The sequence below is a fragment of the Arvicanthis niloticus genome, chromosome 21 (genome assembly GCF_011762505.2).
Source record: "Arvicanthis niloticus isolate mArvNil1 chromosome 21, mArvNil1.pat.X, whole genome shotgun sequence".
Lineage (NCBI taxonomy): Eukaryota > Metazoa > Chordata > Mammalia > Rodentia > Muridae > Arvicanthis > Arvicanthis niloticus.
Genome location: NC_047678.1, coordinates 41,628,338 through 41,650,746, shown reverse-complemented (window position 1 = coordinate 41,650,746; position 22,409 = coordinate 41,628,338). Strand labels below are relative to the sequence as shown.

The window sequence follows — 22,409 nt, the reverse complement described above, 5'->3', positions numbered from 1 at the left end:
AACACAAACAAACCTCAAAATCCTTATCCTTGAAAAAAAGACACAAAGTGTTGTTTTATTCTAGGGTTCTACTCATATAGAAAGTACACTAGTGTTGGCCAAGGGTAAACATGTGTGAGCTTCTTACTAGGGAAAATAGGATGCAGAATCTAAGTGTGAATTACAGGAAGGGTTGCACAATTCAGGGCACTTACACAAATTGTGAAACCTCCCGGGAACAATGGATGGATTTTATAGAATGTAAACTACATCCTGGTATTTTTGGGAATCAAATACATACAAATGAGGGCCACTAAACCACACCATATCCCTACCACCTCCCTATAGCAATGTAGTAATGTAAGAACATTCTTTTGCTCCCTCAGCCCTGACTAAGCCTTGTCTGGGCTGCAATGGTGTGGCCAGGCAGGGAACCATCCTGGGACAAAGGCAAAGGAACCAGCAGGCGGTCACACCCTGCACCACACACAGGTAATACCCAGAAGAGAACTGAGGAGATCTTTTTGCTTGTAAAGAACAGTCCATTACTACCCATGTCCTCCAGAGATGGATGAACACATGTCAAAATGCAACAGAGTCCCCTCACCTGGCCCTGAAGCTTCCTGCAAACAAGCTGACAAGAAATGAAGAGGGGGAGGTGGCAGGGAAGGGTGTAGTCTCAAGACCTTAGCAAGCAGGAGGTGGTGGACACTCCTCCCACACCATAGGAGCTTCTGGCCTGCTGACTTCCAGACAAAGTCACACTGTGTCCCAGAAATAGCAGCATGGGCAGAGGTTAACCTAGAGCCAGGCTCACCACAACAGCAATCCAGGAAGCACTGACCACGTCTGTGCGGTGACCGAGTGGAGAGAAGACGGCAAGAGCAGCTCATAAGTGTCATCAGTTCTAAAGCTCTGTGACTACTTTCTTGACTTGCTTCCCCTCATCCTGGTAGGCCAAGAGGCTAAGGGTACCAAGTAAGTCACTAAAGTCAGAGGACAGGGAGGGCTGGGGACCTGACTCAGCCTCTGATACGCCAGGGCTAGTTCGCTTTTAGCCTGGCAGAAACAAGTGCTTGCCAGGCAGGCATGAGGACCTGAGTCTGGTTCCCCAGAAACCAGATGAAAAGCTGGGCAATCCTCATGCTGGGTGGGGGTTGGGCAGGGTCTGAGTGTTGGGGGATAGATACAGTCCAGGCAAATCAGTGAGCTCCAGGTTCACGGAGAGACCCCATCCCAAAAGATAAGTGAAAACTGATTGATGAAGACACTTGATGTCAATTTCTGGCCTCTACATATACATGCATGTGCACCTGTGTACACACACACACACACACACACACACACACACACTCATACAAGGCAGAGAAGAAAAACAGGAGCTGACCAGCACTGAGATTAACAACATGTTACCTGGGCATTTTATAAACACTATTCCACTTACAGCCAGAACAAGCCTGCAGTGTAAACAGGAGTCCCATATAACAAATCAAACAGAGAGCGAGGCCAAGTTTCTAGCTCAAGGACAGGTGAGGTGTAACTGTGGACTTAACTCAGTAATCACAGACCTCACCCCAGACTGGAACTCTAGGTGTTGACCTATGGTGGCCACTGATCCCCAAGGCTTTTACTGAGGAGATAAATCAGATTGCTCATTCCTGGGAATGGAGCATGGTCCTGGCACTTAGCCAAGTGTATACGCATACCTTCTCCTTCGTAGCTGATACCCATCCTAGGAGAAGAGCCCACCCCCAGTATCTTTAGAGTTATTATAGGGTAGTGGGAACTGACCTGTTTTCCCCACAAACAGCCAGACCACTATCTTTTGAGCAAATAGACGAACCCCTCAAAGAATTCTTGACCTAGCTGAAAAGGTAAGACACACATACATTAGCACAACACGGAACAGCTGCCGGGCAGGCAGACGGTGCCAGGCAAAGATGCTACCGTGTTAGGCTGGACCCACAACCCACAAGTGGATAGATCTGCCAAAGGACCTCTTAATAATACATGGATGACCTCTGCACAGGGCTGGCTTTGGAAGAACTCTGGTGCCCCACAATGGTTCTGATAAGCCGGGGCTAGTTTGTTTCTTGCCTGTGACTCTATAGTGAAGTCCCAGCAGCACCCACGTATCCTGCTGTTCACACAACGTTCTATTCCACAGCCAGCAGAACCCAAGGCTTCCCAGCTCTGCACACAGACCCATCCATTCTGAGGGCCCGAGCTATCCGCCTTGCAGACCAGGAGTCCCTCTGAACTGGAAGAATATACTCAGTTTATCCTACCTCCCAGGCTTCCCGTAGGGGGTCATCTGGAGACTTTAACTAGCCAGCAGATGCCGCCCTGGATGCTGACATGGGAGCTAGCTCAAGCTTCTCCACTGGGCTCTGGGTTTCCAGGAGGAGCTGTCATGTCTTCCCATTTTAACTTTGGCTAGTACTCACAACTGAAAACTTGCTGCAAGCGGCTGATAACATCTGTTCTCTGATGGGGGGGGGGGGCACTCAGGATGCATATGCTGTTGCCTCAGGGACCCTGAACCTGTTAGAACCAGAGCTGTTAGTATCAGAGCCTGGACCTCAACAGCCCGATACACCAAGTTCAACTACATGTCCTAAATAGGTTAGTTAAACAAACAAGGATCTGCAAAGACTAGAGAAAGGGGCCGTAACCAACATGGCCACAGTGGGGAGAAGAAAGATAAAGGGATCCAGTGACCTCTGAGTCTATCTTCAGGGTCCTGACATGAGGTGGAGATTTAAACAGAGGACAAGGTACAGTCTCACTACCATTGCCGTCCCAAAGCCAGTCTCCTTCCTCGAGCTCCTTCCTCTGATTCACTACACTTACACCTTTTCCTTCTCCCCATGAGACTCTGAGGAAATCCCCACTTCTTGGAACCCACAGTGTATACCCATAAGAAGGGCCTCAGTGTCTCTTTGGAATATCTCGCTATTCAGATGGTTGTGTTCTCATCTGGCCTCTCAGTTCACTCCAGCCTGTTCTGTGTACTCTTTGCAAACCCTGGTTTCTGAGCAATCCTGGGAGATACCTGCCTAAACTTTCACAACTCATTTTGCAACCGGGGACGGGCCTGGAGAAGCGGCCAGGCGAGAAGAGGCGTAGGTGGCGTAGGTGCCAGGCTTCGGCAGCATTTCCTTGAGAAAGCATGAGGCCTGCCAAGCAGGACACCAAAGCCTCTGTCCCTCTCATTGTGCCTTCCTCATACCAGGGTGATTCTCAGGCACGGAGAGGCTGTGAACACTTCCTTCACACTCACTGTTCAGTTCTGCTTGATAGCATCCTGGGAAAGGATAGGGACGTGGGGTGGGGTGTGGTCAGAGCAGAGAGCGTCTGAATAGGCCACACAGCACTAGATATCACCTGCGTCTCCTGCAGCTTCAGAGTAGCCCGAGTCATGGAGATAAAGTGAGCATAGGGTCTCCATGGGCCTGGAACCCTGTGAGGAAGAGCCTGGGTGTATAGCTGAAGGACTCACAAGACCTGCTAGGTCGGCCTCGTTGGCGTCTGTGGTACAGCACTATCCTCCCAGACAGACAGACTCCATGTTCAGGAGCTCAGCTGTGCCTGTTTATAAGATGTCACCACAGAGGAGCTTTGCTGACTGCTGATGCTCCCTGACAGAAGGAGGTGGAGCGGGGCCCAGGTCCCTCATGTGACTGTCCAGCCCCTCTTTCTAACCAGCTATATGCAATTCTGTCCTAACTGCATGTAGCCTTAGGGTCTCAGGGAGGAGCTAGAGTATACTGACTGGGGAGGACATGGGAGTGGTGCTCCTTCTGTGCAGCCACAGGGGAGCCACCATCCATGCTAGGTGCAGGCCTTCTATTGTGGTTGCTCTGGGGTCATTCATGCCTGTGGTCAATGTCCCTCAATCATGCTCCCAGCATACTAACCAGTGTCCCAGGGTACACTCCAGGGGACTTGAACTTTGGTTTGTCAATGGGACCTAAGAAAGAAGGGGTAGACTTTGTATCATCCCCCTCAGGGTCCTTCAGCTGCAGGATCGTCACCCCAGGTTAAGAGTTGAGGAAGCTCCAGGACAGGGCTAAGCTGGTTGAGCCTCTTGTGTTTCGACTGCAAAATGGAGATGTCTATCTCAACCTTAGATTTTTTTCTTTAGCAAGATTCAGTGAATGTATCAGATGCACTGAAACACCACACTGCACACCAAGCCTCTGTACTGAAGAATAAGCAACTGAGGTCAGAAAGTGTGCCTTGCACACACAGGCCGCTCAGAGGGAACCATGAACGAAGGTGTACAGTATCCACCATAATGTGAGCAACCAGATCGCTAGTTCCGTGCTCCGATCTCTGACTGGAAGTGCTTCCTTTAGAGGAGCTAGCACTGTAGCTAAGACTTCTGCAGCCACTTCCCTCTGTCTCCACCAATCACTGAAGGCTTCCCTTGCCCTCCTAGACCTATAGCCAGGAAACAAGACAAGCAGTAGAGCTGTGACCTACAGGATCCTGCCCACTTGCCCTGGGTGATACCACAGCTTCCCAGCAAAACTGACCAGGAGGCCATCACACCTTGCCGATCTGAACCATAGAGTCTTGTTGGGCCAAAAGCAAGCCTCAAAGGTCTGTCTGTTGTATTTCAGTGGCAACTGAGTGTCATTTGTCTTTTGAGGTTACTATCCTTAAAAACATAGTCTGAACATTATCAACTGGGCAGCCAGGAAGACCTTACTGGAGAAATGAGAAGACTGAAGAGACAGATAAGAAAAGGTGACCATAATTGTCTGTGGTAAGACTGAGAGAGAAGCTCCCAGCCCAGCTCCCCAGCAGCCACACTAGTCACAGGAGACTCGGGTGAGCACTGTGCGTAGAGCACCCAGACTGCTGGGCTCACCCCTACATTCTGAGCAGGAGTATGAGGGCTGGGATATGTCCAAGAATGTTCATGCCTTAGAATCACCTGGAAGATGCTGGGAATTGGAGAGGCGGCTAGCCAGCAGCATGGGTGGGTGCAGAGAGCTGTTCTTCTCGGTGGGACTACTTAAGCACTCTGTGTCTTACCTCCCATAAAACCCCAGATACAAACTAGAGCATACTTAACCCCACAGGGTTCTTAAAAGGGCTTAAGATACGAATCCACACAGGGCTGGAAGGATGGTTCAGTGGTTAGGAGTGTTTGCCAATCTTGCAGAAGGCCTGAGTTCCCAGAACCCACACAAGTGGCTCACAGCTGTCTCTAACTCCAGCTGCTGGGATATAATATCCTTTTCTGACTTCTGTGGTCACTGTAATCACATGTTCACACATACACCCCCCCCCCACACACACACACACCAAAACCAAAATGAGAAAGAAACCCCAGAATAAAAAATTTAAAAATAAAATTTTTAAGTTGGTTGTGGTGGCACACACCTTTAATCCTGCCACTCGAGAGGCAGAGGAAGACAGATCTCTGTGAGTTCAAGGACAGCCTGGTCTACATGGCAAGTTCCAGGACAGCCAGGGCTACACAGTGACATGCTGCCTCAAAAAAACAAACAAACAAATAAACAAAAGAAAACAAATAATAAATCTTTATAAAAAAAAATCCACATGAAGTACTTCAGATGGTCCCTGGCATAGAACAAGTACCCCATGATCATCTGCAGTCATCTGCAGTTATCAATATCAGCTGAAAAATATCAATGTGGGCATAGAAAGTGAGATAGACTGTGGCGTGTATATGTGTATGCATGTGTATTTGTACATGTATGCATGAACGTACATGTGTATGTGTGTGTGTCCATGTGTGTGCGCACATGTGTGTGTATGAATGTGAATATGTGTATGTGTACGAATGGGCATGTGTGTAAGGTGTTCCATGAACCTGTCTTCCACTCTGAGGGTATCTGGCACCACTCTAGAGTCCTGCATGCCCTTTGGTTTAGACTTTAGATCCACATGGATCATAGCTTTAAAAAAAAATCACCTTCTTGTGCTTGAAAGTAATACTTGGAGGCATGCATGATCTCTTTGTTTGGATCGTGCTGAAATGCAGATTCAGGCTCACTGGCTCTTGGGTAAGGCCCGTGTTTCTGAATCAGGTCCTGGGCAACACTGTCATGGGCCACACCGGAGCACAGAATTTTAAAGGACAGGAAAGAGAGCCAGTGCTGTCTGGGCTGGACCTAGTTCCACCTCACGGACCATACCTTTTCCTGATCTTTCTCCTGATCAGGACCCAGGGGCCTGACAACTGTTGACTCCATCAGAATCTAGACACCAGACTGTCATCCCCCACCCCACCCCACACTACCACCCGTCAGCCTGACATTCCTCCCCCAACACTAGCCTTGTCAGTCAGTCTACTGTGCCTTCTCTTCTACTGTCTCGCAGTCTGGTAAGACAGCTGACATGTTCCTGGCCTCATTGGAGTCCTCAGTTCTCTGGCTACCCCACTATCCTTCTCTGCAACCAAGAGCTTGCAGCTCTCCAGGGGTGACTCGGCAACAGCATCTTCAAGACACTAACTTCAAAATAGGAGACCTTGAGCTCTTGGGGTGGTTTTGGTTCTGAAAAGTTAGCCTGAGCCATGAGAACAGAGCCTTCAGAGGCATTTGACAGCTCTCACTCACCAGGCTCAAGGGTACCACTGTAGCCACTTTACTACCTGTTTCACTTCCAAAATCATTTCTTTCCAGCTTACAGATGAAACCCAGAAGCCTGGCTGGAGTTAACTTGTATCAATATTTGGGCATACTACAGGGAACCTGTCTTCCCCATCCAAGAATGCTCAGACGCAGCCTTTCTAGTCTCAGGTGGTTACTATGTTACCCTGAGATATCTCTGAAGGATTTCAAAGTTATAAAAAAAAAAAAAATCCCATCTGGATTACAGCACAGTCCTGTAATCTTAGGACTCAGGAGGCTGAAGCAGGATGATGAACAATCCTAGGATAGCCTGGGCTACACAGACAAGACCCTGTCTCCCCTCCCCCCCCAAAAAATCCACATTTGAAATGAGTGATTAAAATTTGATTCACTCTGCTTGGTAGAAAATGTGTAGCCATCAACTTATTAAAGACCATTTAGTTACTAAATGACTGTAACTCTTTAAGGTAGTGCTGGGATATTACAAAGGCAAACAGGGACCCAGACCTTGGGAACTGGAGGGATTTCAAAACCAAAAGCCTACATGAGCCACAGAGGCAGGAAGCAGAACCACACACACAATGCTGAATGCTGCTTATGGGATCAAAATGGGCTGAGGCAGGCAGATCCTAGTCGGCAAAGGCAGACCCATGGTTCCTGGGGAGGCCGGGGAAGCTGGAAAGGGATACCGAGATGTTCTTGGAGCCCTGGGATGCTGCTTTACCTGAGCAGGAGTCCTACTTGGACATCAAGCCACTGGCATACCTGCTCCTTTAAGAACTTACTTAAGTAAAAGAACATGGCAACATCAGTGGCCAGTCTTGCCTGGCTAGACACTAACAGGAAAAGGCTCAAGTAAGGTTAAAGTGTAGCATTTACCATCCTCCAAGATGTCCAGGGTATCAGGCTGCTCAGGGATGGCCGCCTTCTCTTCATTCTGGCAGTCATATTCAAAACATTCCTCTTCCCCTCCCAGGTCTCGCAGGGACATGGTTGAAGTCGCCCCAGATTTGAAACATTGTCCTAAGGGGCTGTCCTTGGGAGAGCCTTTGGCCACCTGCCCAGAGGAGCCATTGGGGCCCAAAGCACACATGCTGGGCTCCAGCCAGGGTTGCAGACATGCCCTGGCTCGGCAGGAGTGGACGGGTGTGCACAGGGCCACCCGCCCAGCATCACTGAGAGAAGGAAGGACAGGGTGGCACACAGGACCCTGGAGGCGGAGCACGGCAGGCAGAGCACCTGTTGGAATGGCAGTACCCTGCCAAATGCCCTGGACACAGAGGGGTGCCAGGCAGGAAAGTACAGTGCCGGGAGGTGTGCTCTTGGCCTTTCTCCCCCCTTGAGAAGAACAGGAATGGTAGTGTCCTGAAAGTTTCATAGCAACTGCAAAAGAAAACACCAGCCACACCTCAAGCAGGTACACCTGTCTGTAGGAAGGTGCTGGGGTTGGTGCTGGAGGAGTTGCCTGAGTGAAGCATTGCTCAGCACCTCTGAGTGGAGAGACTTCCTGTGGGTGTGCTTGTAGGAATCTGAGGAGACTGTGTGGAGCCAAGGACTGTGGGGACCTGAGGGCAGAAATCCTGACTTCTCACAAATGAAGAAGGATGTGCTGGAAACCATCACCTGACTAAGTATCACCACCCAGATCTTGGCATAGCAAGAGGCACGTATTTTCCTCAGTACTCTGTGTTTTATAAACCCCACGTTTCCCTTCGAGCTGTGTCTACAAATCCAGAAAGATTTCTCTCACTGCTAGAACAAGACAAGAGAAAAACTGGATGCCTAATAGCTTACAATGGTGCCCCAAGGAAGCACCACAGTTTACGCCGTACCTTGACAGCCATTCCCTGCACTGCTTGATTTTGCCTGTCACCGTTACCAACACAGGTGCTCCTATCAGATGCTCTGTGAGGTGGCCCTGATCAAGCACCACAGCTGGAGCATCACAGCCTATTCTGTGGTCCCCAGGCTCCAGCCTTCTCCCAGCTGCACGCAAATCTACACCTGCTGACCTCTTCTGTGTCTCTGGCCCTGGCCGTTGCCCCTGCCAAGTATCCAGGAAGGGAAGAGAGAGCTGAGCAGCAAGGTCATGGAAAGAGCTCTATGCAAGGCAGAGGACTGGGTCTCACTCAGCCTGGAGGCTGAGGACTGGGATCCTGCTTAGTTACCTGAGATAGTCTGCCACACTGAGAGTTGCTACCTTCGTAAAGACTACTATAAAATCATGTAGGAGTGCCCAGTAGGAAGCCTCATAAGGATAAAGATTTTACTTAAAAATTCAAACCAGGGGCAGCTTATACTTTGGCTAACATTTTAGAACGTCAAAATGATCGCTCCATTTCAACACATTAAGATTGCGTTTGGAAGACAATGTCGCAGAAAAATCACAGGCAGATTTCAAGATTAGAATTTCAAAAATTTTTTGAAAAAATTATGTATACAAGGTTTAAACACAATGCTTCCAAGAGTCAGACGTGGTACCACATGCCTGGATTCCGAGCACCAAGGAGTTCAAGGCCAGCCTGGGTTACGCAGCAAGGTTGTATCTCAAACACGCACACTCAGTCAAAAACATAGTTTAATCTTAAAAAAAAAAAATTATCAAATCATGCTTACTGATTAACTTTAAGAGATAGAGCCAGGGAATCAGGGCTTTTCCAGATGAGAAAACTGGTTGGTTACTCCAAAGTGTGGGAAGGACGTATGGGGTGAGGGGAACCTCCCCACCCAGAGCGTGACTCATTACCATGTATCTGCTGGATGCGTAGGCTGCTAGACACTTAAGTAAGATAAAGGACAACAAAGGCTAGTTTCACTCGTTCAGAAAAACTTGAGCGATTTCACCAATCAATGAGTTATTCACATTCTTCTTTCGGTTTAAATTGAGGGTGTTTTTAACAATGCTGTCCAAGTCTCACGTCTACCTACACACATCTACACACACACACATACACACACAAACTTACGATATCACCATTTAAAAATCTTTCCCCCAAGCCAGGTATGGCTCACATCAGTAACCCCAGCACTCAGCAGGGTGACACAGGAGGATTATTTCAAGTGGGCTCAAGCAAGACTGCACCTACAAAAAACCAAAAGTTCCTGTACTCCTGCTTATGAAAGTTCTTAAAGGCACAGCACACCTCCCCAGAACTAGGCAGTGGCTCTGCGCATTTCTCTGGACATAGCTGTATTTATAGAAAAGCTGTGTGAAAAGGAACCAAAATCCCTGCATATTTTCATCCAGATTCCCCAGAGGCTAAGACTTGACACATCTGTCTTTCCCTCTCCACAGAGAGGTGCCGTCCCGTGGCCCTCCTTGGAGTGAACTGACAGGACTCATCCTCCTTTAGCCTGGGTCTGTTTCGTCAGTGAGGCTGCCATGCTCTGCTGTCCAGACCCCACTTGCTTGCACAGAGCACTGTCAGCCCATCATGGAGGGTCATTTCCTGGTGACCTCACTTACGACATTTACACTTTAATCTTAGCCCTCTGTAGGTGGAGGCAGGAGAACCAGAAGATCAAGATTGTCCTTGACTACAAAGCAAGTTTAAGGCTAGCCTGGGCTACAGAGAACCTGCCCCCCCCCCAAAAAAAAAATTGCTACTAACAAAACTTTACCCAAAGAAAGTAACTAACACTGTTTGGCTCAGAGTTTAGACTGTGAATTCTGGGTACACATGGATGGATTCTGCAAAGGCTAACAACACTGTGAGCACTGTGTTGATGGGGTTGGGGGGGGGGCTGCAAATTACTCTAAGGCCCTGAGCAATGAGCCTCTTTTGACTCTTCTTATGATTAGCTCCTGCCCTGAGACCCTTCCCCACACCCTTTAATGTCTTACTCTGCGTGATTGACCAAGGCCCATGCATCTGAAACTGAGGTGGTAGATGGACCCAGTAACTCAGCACCAGGGGAGGCTCTCCTGGCAACTGAAGATCAAGAGTTGATTCCTAACATCACCTTGTAGAGCGGGCGTATGGGGGGGGGGGTTTGGGGGGTTTGGTCTTCACTGCCCTGAGTTGCGTATTCCTGTATTCAGTACAACTGTCCATCATTGTGCAGAGTCAGGACCACGGGCATAAATGATGACGTCCTATCTTTTCAAAACACTTGACTCACCTTTTGCTATTATCATGGAAAGTTCTTTTAAGCTTCCCTCAGTATTGATTCAAAGGCCAAATGATAAGGACAGAAAAAGCAAGTGTCTAATGATTTGCTGTTTGAGAGATCCACATAACCAAAGAAAAGGTTATTTCCAGGCTAACCTGCCTAAAGCCAGGAAGAACCCAAGCAGAAACTGCAGAGGAGGGGGAGAAGGCGCAGTAAGGACAGGCACTCACTGTGCGCCTCTGGCAACCTGAATTCAATCCCCAGGAGCTACACCTCGGTGGAAGGAGAACCAGAGCCACAAAGCTGCCCTTTGACTTCCACAAGGGCACTGTGGCCGACACGTACCCATACACAAACAAGAAGGAAGAAAAATGGTACCTGGAAACAAGCATTTATGGGGTACCTGAACAGGCCGTTTCTAGGCCCCAGATCCTGTTAGCCTATTTTGCTATTTAGAACCTGCCACTTGTCCCAGTACCAAAGGTAAAAAGGTCGAAGATCTTGCTCTCCACGTACTCATATGGCAATGGCAATCAATATCAATTGGCAATCGATCCTGGGGCAATGAGCCATCCCCTCTTCTATTTCCCTTGCTCTTGGAAAGGACCCATGAGGATGCCTAGAGCCAAGTGACTCCTCTGAGAACGTGAAGTAAAAGCATCCTGGTAGATGCCAGATAAGAACAGGTCTCCTGGGCTGGAGAGATGGCTCAGCGGTTAAGAGCATTGACTGCTCTTCCGGAGGTCCTGAGTTCAATTCCCAGAAACCACATAGTGGCTCACAACCATCTGTAATGGGATCTGATGTCCTTTTCTGGTGTGTGAAGACAGCTGCACTGTACTCATATACATAAAATAAATCTTAAAAAAAAAGAAAAAAGAAAAAAGAAAAGAAAAAAGAACAGCTTTCCCCTGCCTCTCCAGACGGGCACTGAGCCACAGGCTTCACTGAGATTCGGGGTCCAGACACTATACTCTCCTCCCCCACATCTAGGATGGTGGCCCAAGGGCATACCCAACTCCCCCACTGAAACCAAGTTCTCTAAACCAATGAGACACTAGGAATGAAACGAATGGCTTTCTTAAGAGTCATAGAGCATGCAGTGACCCACCAAGCACCAAGGAAGCCAGAAGGAATCAACAGTGGCTTCCGAAAAGCAGACCCCATTACTACCTCTTACAGCATCGTAGCAGGATGGAAACTTGATCCAGAACCGTATATAGCCAGAAAAAGATTGCACTCATCCTTTCCCTCAAGTCTACGGGCACACCCCACTCTCCTCCTCGTCACCCCGAATCTCTGAAGATCAGACAAACCCATGTGCCAGCACTATGTCCTGCCAGCGGCCAGGGTAAAGTTTCTCTATGCCTCTTAAGAGCATGTCCCAAGAAAACCTCTCGGCCTCCCTGTTGCAGCCAAATATTTGAAGACAAGGAGAGAATCCCACGGCTCTACTAACTAGGCCAGCCTCCGGTCTGTTACATCACACAGCTCTTCAAACGTAGTCACGCCTGGAGCAATCAGAAACTTCTGAGTCAATTAATAAGCATCCACCTTACCTATTAATGAGCTTGAGGGGAGCTGAGAGGACTTCACCACTGGAGAACGCACTTCCAAAGTAGACATATAATTGTCTCCTGTTTTTGGTTAAAGGCTAGTGATTTAAGGGTCACTTGCAAAGAGCGACTAAGGATGGCAGAGGACTACAATCCACAGAATTACCTCCCAACACAGTCCTTCCTTGGCAACCCCTTCCAGAATACCTCAACACTGTCCTCCCTGGACCTGACACCTGTCCAACCACACACCTCAGCCTCCAGGCAGCAGCCACACCCTCCTCACAAACCTGGATGGTCCCATCCATCATCAACTGGGCCCCATCTGTGCTGAACGCAGCCAGCAAAATTCATTTGAATCACCCACTGCTGGGGAAGCCGTTTCTGCCTTCCCCAGGCTCCTGGAGCCCCCCAGCCCCAAGGTCTGAGCTCAGGAAAGGGCAGAGATTCTTCCAGGCCTTCCTACTGCTGACCTCCTGAATGCAGGCTTCCAGCCTCTAGTACTGTAAGCAGAGCACGGAGGACACACACACACAAAGATTCAGTCCTACAGAAGTCCCATGCTTGCAAGCCCAGAACCCAGCATATCAAAAGCCATCTATCTCCTCATTCTAACCAAATGACTATGCATGGCAAGTGTCACCCTCTGTCAAGAGCCCTGCCCACCTGCCATCCTCTCTGTCATGCTTGCCTTGCCATCTGGTGATGCCAGTTCCTGTGCTCCCATTTCCCCAGGGAGGACTGTACCCCACCACCACCACATCCCCAGAGATACAATGTCACTGCTCATCCCGCTCTCCCAAAGAGGCAGGCCTTAATTACCGTCTGAGCATTCTTCATAATACCAATCCAGTTCATAATAATCCGTGTCAGTGAATTTCTGCATAGTCAGTATTCTTGCAGAGGAAGGAACGGACTTCACGGCGCCATGAATTGTCAAGTCAAACGCTGCCATGCCTCCCGGCCCTTCCAGAACACCCGGCAGAAGAGCATCCCCAAACACTGCAGAATCTGGCTGTGCATTCTTACGGATAGTCTGGAGCCAGGATGGGCGAGGGGGCAGAGGAAAGGAAGACTCTACAGGGGCGGGGGGTGGGGGAGTGGAGGCAGAGGAAAGGAAGGCTGTTTGCAGAGCACCGAGAGACCCCGCAGGCCCGGCTGTAGAAGCGCACTGGACAGCAGCCCTGAAAGGGAGTAGCTGGAATCATCCTATCCAGACGCCCCGAGGGTGACGTCAGAGCCACGCACCACCACCCGCTGGCTCGCTCAAGCCTCGCCCCCTGCTCGCTGCTCAGCTTTCAATCTAACTGTTGCCATAGAAACTGGCTAGCTCTGAAAAATGATACAGAGATGAAGGAAATGTCTTCCAAGGATGCTGAGAGCAGAGGTGGCCATGCAGGGAGAAGGAAGGATATGGGCGTGGCTTAGAGGCACCACCCCCTCTCTCAGGTTGAAAGGCCTGGTTCCTACGCCTAAGCCTGGGTCACTTCAGAAAGGTGCCCCCCCCCCCCCCCCCGCATCTAAAAACGGCGACCTTTTAAAATTTGCAAAGGACTGGGTTTTTTTTTTTTTTTTTTTGGTTTTCTTTCCTTAATTTAAAACATTTAATGGCCTTCCCTAATGTATTTCTTAATTCTAAAACCTAAAATCACCAGTTAAAGGAAACTGAATGAATGACCCAGAAAACGAAAACATTTTCACTCACATTCCATACTATTTACGTTTGTGTCTTTATTCAAACTTCTCGAAAAGTAACAACATACGAATTGAGAGGAATGTCAACCTAAAGGTCCCTGTGTCATATCCTGTCATTTAATTTACTGTCCCTTAGGTGTGTGATCAAGAACAGATACCAAGGGGCAGACGCCCCTGGGGATGAAGTTAAAGGGTGCGGCTTTGAGAGTCCTTACAAAAGCACAAGAAATCCATTAAAACAAATCAAAGCAAACTAAACAGTGAATGGGCTTAATTCTAAGAGTTTGGCATGCTTAAAATGTTTCATTTTAAAATTCAAACACTGGACAATGGGACAGATCCATTTAGACTTACTGTAGGTTTAAACTCCAGCCCAGAATCATGTTCGCCCCTCCCCCAGCACTCAGAGAATTCTTTATGGAAGACTAGCATTCCAGAACATTCTGCAGCAGCACCCTGACCTTAATGTACTAGATGCCAGTAGCTCCATCCTCTGACCTCCAAATTTGACCATCAAAAAAAGTCTTCCCACAACAACAAATGCTTTTGCACAAAAAATTTGAAATTGTAAATATATATTTTAATATCTTCAGGGGACCCTATCTCCTAAAATAAGGCAGAGAAACAGTAGGCACCCAGTGTGGATATCTGAAACATAGGAACATAATGCTCCAGACAACCAGTGTCAACTTCTGGTCTTCACATGCATGCATTCATGTATGTGCACCTATCATGTGTGCAAACACGTGCTAACATGCATGCACGTACCACATACACACACACATGTACATACCACACGCACACACAAACACACACACAGAGAAAAAGAGAGAGAGAGAGAGAGAGAGAGAGAGAGAGAGAGAGAGAGCACTTACATACAGAAAGAGAGACAAAAGGGGAAAGTGGGAGCAGGGAGGGAAGGAGGGAAGGAGGGAGTGAGGTCTGGCAAGGATGCCTCTCTCCAATGGTGGTAGCAGCTTATGGCACTTCAGTACCCATGTTGGGATAAGGGGAAACACAGGGTCCCTGCAGAGCTGGGAGCATGGAAGAATCATGTCAATCTGCAAGGCCAGGTTCTGAGACCTCAAAGGCCAAGGCATCTCAGATGAAAAGAGGACGGACAAAAAGCCAGATGCCTTGAAGAGTTTAGACAGGGTTGGACAGGGTTGTGACGACTTAAGGATTGTACAGAAAATACAGTTAATTATACCTAAAAGGAACAGGTGGCGTGTTCGAAAGCCATGATGCCACAGTGAATATCCAAAGAAAGGCAGGCAGGGAACGCGCCAACTCACACACACAGGGCAGAGACAAACAGGGAGCTATTTTAATCTGCCTTAGGAAGTTGGGTAGGTGTGCATTGCTGCTCTGTTCCTGCCACCCAACCTTCTGAACGCATTGTTCGACGTGTCTCTGCGTAGGGCGGCTGCGACGACACCAGCCGGATATGGATGGGCACACAGGTACCAAGAACAGAAAAGCTTGGTGGTGTGGGCGTAAATCACACCCAGACAGGAAGAGGGCCAGACCCAGGGCGAGATGATTACCCAGAAGGCTCCAGAGGACAGCAGAATGCCCTACCTGGGGGTTTTGTGAGGTGAATTCTTGAGGTCAAAGTATAGTAGACTCTGCTAACAGTCGCAGCAAGACACTGACAGACCTTGTTGTATGCGGATTCCAGGACAGGGTATCTTGAGGTTGGGAGAGTGGTTTATGCCAAGGCATCTAGGTGCAAACTCTGTGTCACTGCAGAGAACACCAGATTGAGGGTTGAAGACCCATATGAAGATTTACCTCCTGGGCCAGCAAGACAGCTTAGTGAGTAAAAGCACTTGCCACTTAGCCTGGCAGCCAATTTTAATCAGTGGGACACACACAGTGGAGGAAGAGAACTGGTTCCTTCAGGTGGCATGCACCGGCGCACCCCAACCCAGAAAGAGAAAATGTAATTTAAAAGGGAGGAAAAAAAAAAGATTTACCACCAGAAGCTATGGGTCTAAATTAAATGTGCAAGGTGCCATTATCCTAAATTAAAGGATCCAATGGCAGGTTCGTTAAAGAGAAAGTGGCAAGTCACAGGAGGACAGACTGGATCACTGTCCCCAAACCCAGGAGTCATGGGAACAGGGGAAAGCCCTGAGGTCTCCCTCAGAGCACCCTGAAGGAGCAAACATGGGCCCCTGGACTCTGGGCTGCTGACCTTCAGGATTGGAACTGAACCCATGTCTACTGCTCTAGGTCACTGCTGTGTGGCCATCTGTTCAGAGCACTGGAGACCTACAGTAACTACTAGAGAATAGTAGCTTCTTCAACAGCTAAAGGACTCCTGGGGCAGGGGGATGCTAGGATGACAGTTCAGTCTGTGAAGTCCTTACTGAGCAAGTATAAGGACTCATATTTGATCCCCATAACCTGCATTTAAAAAGTAGGGTGAGTGAACTGGACAGAGGCTCCCAGAGGATCTGGGTTTAGTTCCCTGCACTTACATGATAGCTCACACTTGTTTGTAAGTCCAGTTCCAGGGGATGTAATGACCTCTTCTGGCCTCTACACGTGCCAAGTATTCACACAGCACACAGACATACATGCAAGTGTGACAACCAAACACGTAAAATAATTTTTATAAGCCATGTATGGTGGCCTGCTCTTGTCACCTAGTCCCAGGGAGACCGAAGTAGGCAGGTCCCTAGGGCTCGCTGCTCAGCCAGCCTACTGTATAAGGTGAGTTCCAGGTCAAATGAGAGACCATGTCTCAAACAAAACTGTGAACAAAGCCTGAGGAAGGGTGGCTGAAGTTGTCTTCTTAGTTCCCCACCATACACGCAGGTGTAGCAGCACATGTAAACACACCTATGCACAGACAGAAAACATGCTTAAACAGGAGCCCTGCTGCAGCTTTTAAGCCCGATCTGAAACACATTCCCAGCCCTCAGAAAGCACCGCCACCTTTGCCCACAAGGCTGGAGGCAGAAGAGAGGGAGGGCCTGGCTAGAGAGCAGGCTTGCCATCACTCCGCATGACGTTCCAGCTTTTTCTTTCCAATCTTCGATGCTGAGACTGTCAGTGCCAGCCAGTGAGAGCTCATGACAGCAGGCAGTCTGCAAGGAACAGCTTGATGCCAACTGTCCCTTCTTACTCCAGGCACAGGCGGCCCCACCACCGGGGGAGGCAAGGGTGGAAGCTGCCATTCATGAGAGGACCTGCAAGCAAAGGGAGCGCCTGGGTCTGTGGCAGCTGTCATCAGTATCAACCCCCTCGCTGGAAGGGCGGGGAGAGGATGTATCTTGGCATCGGTAAGAAGCCTGAGCAAGCCTGAGGTCACCACCTGTCATCACAGAAGGTCGGGGGGGGGGTAGGGGGGCCCCGCAAATCTCAGGCTCATGACCAGCTCATGACCAGCATGGCACACAGATGATGCCACCACTTCAGAACCATGGGTGCAAAAAAAAAAGTCCCCTAATTCTGCTCCTGCACAAACCCTGCCGAGCAGCAGCAGCCTGTGAGGAGAGTGAGTGAGAGCTGAGCTGTCAGTCAGTTTCCTGCCCGAGCTAGGTCCAGTTCTGTCTCAAACTTGCTGAATTAACACAAGAAGGAAACAATCTGTATGGAACAGCTTGCCGACGTGTTGTTCTTGAGCAGAAAACAATAATGTTGGAATCTGGTTTGATCAAAAAACGATGAAAGAGACCAGATGACAGACATGGGACCGACTGCAAGCATGCATGTGCAGCTCTCCAGAATCCGGGCCCAGGGGTCTAGGGGCAGCCAGGCACTTTCACTTGTCCCTCCCTGAGAGGCAGCTCCACTCCTCAGCACCAGCGCCCAGACCTGCAGCTGGGTGTAGCTGCCATAACTTCGAGTGGTTCACTCGTGGAATGAGATGGCAGCCTGGCCACACTACTCTCATTTTCAATTCCCACAGATGTCTGAGCCAGCTAATATGGAGGAACACGGGTCTAGGAAGAGGCCTTGCTGATAGGAGGAGTTTGCAAGGCCTCTTCACTGACACCCCCCCCCCCAAAAAGGTGTGTGTGTATGTGCACTCGTGAGTACACACTCCAGTGTGCACAGACTCTTGGTTAATTGTACACACTCACACACATCTTGAAACGACTGGTTACATTCCCAGACTTGTCTTCACCTCCCTCAGAGCATCCCCTCCTGGATAATGGTTGATCATCCGTACAAACAACAGTAAAGGAAAGATTCCCTTCCTCTGATACCCTGTAAGACTTCTGAAACCCCCAAATCTGGTGACTGGGGGCAAACTGCTTACATATGCCATGCTGCTGGGTCTGATCCCCAGAAGCAGGAGGGTCTGACAGTGGAGGAAGAGGAAGAAATCCTGGGCTTTAATCAAGCAGTGTGCTAAACAAAAACAAACAAACAAAGCTTTTTTAAAAAGATAAGAGCCTGCAGGAGAAGTGAAAAAGTCTATGTATGAAATGCATGTTTGAACTGGGCGTGGCGATACAGGCCTGGAATCCCAGCGTGGAGGTGGGAAGACCATAGTCCAAGGCCAGCCTACACTACAGTGAGTTCAAGGAGCAGACAGAAGAGGCAGAGCCGGTATGGGAGGAGAGACGGATGGTGAATGAGGAGGAGCTTGGGGAGGAAGAAGAAGGGAGAGGATAGGGAGAGGAGGAGAGAGGGGAGGAGGAAGACAAGAAAAGGAGGGGAGGGGCCACTGGTGCAAACAATTTAATTATACAATAGATTAAACTCTCAATGGGAATACCTTGAATCTTCATATTTCACTACTACCCTGGTACCCTCCCCAGTAAGAGCTCTCTGGACACAGAGGCTCCTCACAGTATGTGAGGTCAGCTGGAGGGGCGGAGGGGGGGAGGGGGGGAGGACAGATCTGAAATGAAGGGCACAGCAGACCTTGTGTTCCCACAACCAGCCAACACAGGGCCAGATGCTGCCTATACCTCTGTCAGCAGAGTTGAAGCTGACAGGACCTGCTCCAAGGTACTCTCTACTGAAAGAGTGTGGCAGTACAGTCAAGGTGCCAGGGTGGGAACCCTCACGGAGGAGGGGATGCTGTCCCAGAGGGGAGCTCACTGTCCTCAGTACCCTCAGCAGGAGCCTGCACATGCCACAGTCCTGGGATAGGATGTGAAGATTTAAACAATAGAGATGTGCCCACCTTCTTAGTCAGACTGTTCTCAGGCCAGAACTCTGGTGCTGGAAGGAAAGCCTACCTTTACCCTGCACACACTGGATGGCTGGATTGCCCCATCCTGCACACACTGGATGGCTAGATTACTGTACACCGAAAGCAAAGGCTGAGTGAAATTCCAAAAACCTGTTTGCTTCAGAGCCTGCTCTTTCCCAGATAACCTCTGAGGTGGGGTTGTCAGCAGATCTGGGTGTGACATAGAGAATTCCTTCTTGGATCAGTTTGTGTCAAGCAGAAGAGGTCGGGGAAGAAGAACCAACAGGAGCATGGCCACCTAAGAACAAACATGGTGACCTTGCTGCTTGGTATCTGCTGAGTGTCACATGACCAGTCTACTGCACACAGGTCACAATCAGACCACCTGAGGCAGGCAGCTGGATGTCACAGAGCATAAAGCTGTTTCAGGCTATGCACCACATATTGTGTGAGCCATGGAGAATGAATTCTCTGAATGAATGAATAAATGAATGAATGAATGAATTGACTCTGGAGAGGTTGGTTTGGAAGGCGGTCTGACTCAGACAGGAAGATGGGAAAGTGTTCCCTCTCAGCCAGGCAGATGAGGGCCAGGATCAGAAGCAGAGCCCAGCTGTCCACCAGGGATGGGGGTTGGGTCTTACCCCCAAACACAATAGCTAGGATGTACCTACTCTGGTTTTACAATGAGATGCAACTACCCCTTCCGGTTCCTCACCTTAGGGAGCCCCGTACCCTCAATTCCACCAGCAAGAGTGGACACCGTCCTACACAACGCCCACAGTGGACCTAGAAGAGAACCAGTGGACAATGTCTTCTCAGCCATGGACAGTGGCCTGACACTGGTGAGTCACTGTGCTGAGTCATGTGTTTCCAGGTTACAGATAGGTAAACAGATACACAAAACCCAAACAGGGCCGGGATGACAGCACAGTGGATAACCTGTGTGCTGTGCAAACAGGACGATCTGGAGATCAATTCCTGGCATGCACTAAAGGAGCCAGGCATGCTGGCATGCACCTGCGAACCCAGCTCTGGTTCTTAGGGTTCCCTGACCAGTCAGTCAAGCTGAGGCACTGATTTCCAAGTCCAGTGAGAGAGCCTGTCTTAAAATGTAAGGTGAGACAGCATGGTGGCGAAGACCTCTAATGCTAGCACTTCAGAGGCAGGTGAAGCTCTGAGTTCCAGGCCAGCCAGGGATACAGAGTGAGACCCTATATCAGAAACAACAACAAAATACCACAAACATACATTGGAGATGGATAGAAGAAGACAGTGTCATCCTCTGGCCTCTGTGTGTACATACATATATGAGCACACACACACACACACACACACACACACACACACACACAAGAAGTAGGGCCAGACACGGGGATGCACACCTTCAATCCCAAGACTCAGGAAGCAAAGGCAGATGGATCTTTGTGAGTTCTAGGCCAGCCAGGACTACCTAGTGAAAACCTGTCTTGAGAATAAACAAACAACAAATAAAAAATAAATAAAAACCCAGGACACCAGGCACAGAGCAGGGCTTGCCCTACACACACCACCTGCACTTCTCTCCCTGCAAACAGCAAGAGCTGTGTCCTGCAGTTCTGCAACCCAAGGAAAACCAAAGTGGCTGATGTACAAGCTGCTTAACAAAGACCTTTCAAAAAAAAAAAAAAGTCCACCATGCTGAAACAGTGGCCAATATCTGTCTCAGTGATGGGCAGAGGCAGGTTTTACAGTGCTTAGCCACTGCCGTGCAGCATCCAAACATCTCTGACCTCCACTGGTAACAAAGTTGCATATCCTGAGGCTGACACCCAGCCTAGTCTTCCAGTCTGACCACAGAAAACAATGTTATATTTCTGTTGGAAGTTAATGGAAATAACTACATTTATAATACTCTAAATTTTCTTTACAGACCATTTGGGGGTGGGGATGTGTCACAGAACTTCAGTTTAAGTCTTTAATTTCAAAGTCTATACCTGGTTTGTTCAATTAACTGATACTTAAGTTCCTTTTCATTTTAAAAAATTCTGTGTTTGTGTCTCTGTGGGTATATGCACATGTGAGTGCAGTGTTCACAGAGTCCAGAAGAGGGCGCCCATTCCTGTGGAGCAGTTGTGAGCCTCCTGATGTGGCTGCTGCGAAATGAATTCGGGTCCTCTGCAAGCCACATAAATGTTCTTAACTGCTGAGCCATCTCTCCAGCTCCAATTAATAGACAAGGAGCCACCTAGCTCTAAGCACAGAATTCACAGAAGGGAAATAATATACAGGAAGACTTGGATGTACCCAACCTTAAGCACCTTTAAATGCTCAACTCATCTCCTCCAGTTGTAGCTTACACCATGGTACCCACCAGTGACTCTAACAGGGCTTCTTTTGCATTGTCTTACACATATAACTGAAAACAAATGACGCATCTATCAGGAAATGACACAGGCTATCAGGAAAGCTCATGGAAGAGACACTCAACAGGCCAATTCAAACAGAATTCCTTCTTACTAGTCTCCAATACAGAGAATCTGAGGATTGCCCCGCACACACCCTAAAGCACAGTCTTATAGCTGCAATTTGTTTTATTACAAATCATCTCTGAAATTGGAAAGACTGCTAGTGAGCTGGTTTCTAACTGAAGAAAGCTCAGGGATGTACCGCAAGCTGGTTCTCAGTGACACTACCGTCAGAGAAGCAGGATTGGTCTACGTCTTTAAAAGGGGTAGCGTGGTGATGACATATGAATATGCAAACAAGAAATACACAGATATGTAAGTGACAGAGAGGATATTAATTTTTGTCTTAAGATTTCTAAAATTATGGATATATGTGTGCATCTGCGCTTCGGCATGTGCATGAGTGCAGTGCCCACAGACGCCAGAAGGGGGCATCAGATTCCCTAGCGCTGGAGTTACAGATGGATGTGAGCTGCCCAACGTGTGTGCTGCGAACTGAACTCCGGTCTCTTAGAAGAGCAGCGATCTCTCTTAACTGCTCAACCATCTCTCCAGCCCCAGAGCGTGTGAATTTCTAAAAACACAACTACAGAGATGGAGGCCACTCAGTGGCAGAGCACCTGGCTAGCATGTTTGAGATCCTGGATTCAGTCTAACTGGGGGAAAAAAGAATAAAGCGATGTGTATTACCTGATGTGGTGGTGCCCTCCTGTAATCTCAGCATTTGGGAAACTGAGGCAGGAGGATCAGCATGAATTTGAAGCCAGCCTAGACTACATAGAAAATTCCAAGCTATCTTGGGCTACCTAGTGAGACTCTGAAAGAATAAAAGAGAAGGAGAAAG

At 48.8% G+C, this 22,409-nt stretch overlaps 1 protein-coding gene across 10 annotated transcripts in view; it reads right to left on the bottom strand.

The window, feature by feature from the left end:
* Trak1 (trafficking kinesin protein 1) overlaps positions 1–22,409 on the bottom strand; it is a 103,393-nt gene that overhangs the window by 50,387 nt on the left and 30,597 nt on the right. Inside the window, exon 1 of one of the 10 annotated variants that reach the window (XM_034484280.2) lies at positions 13,085–13,487. The exons of 7 other annotated variants lie outside the window; for them this stretch is intronic. In XM_034484280.2, the coding sequence (XP_034340171.1) occupies positions 13,085–13,217 (133 nt within the window). In that variant the 5' untranslated portion in view covers positions 13,218–13,487. Of the gene's footprint in view, positions 1–7,472; positions 7,761–13,084; positions 13,488–22,409 lie in introns of those variants that run through there. 2 more of the 10 variants (XM_034484282.2, XM_034484288.2) reach the window with 2 other exon arrangements.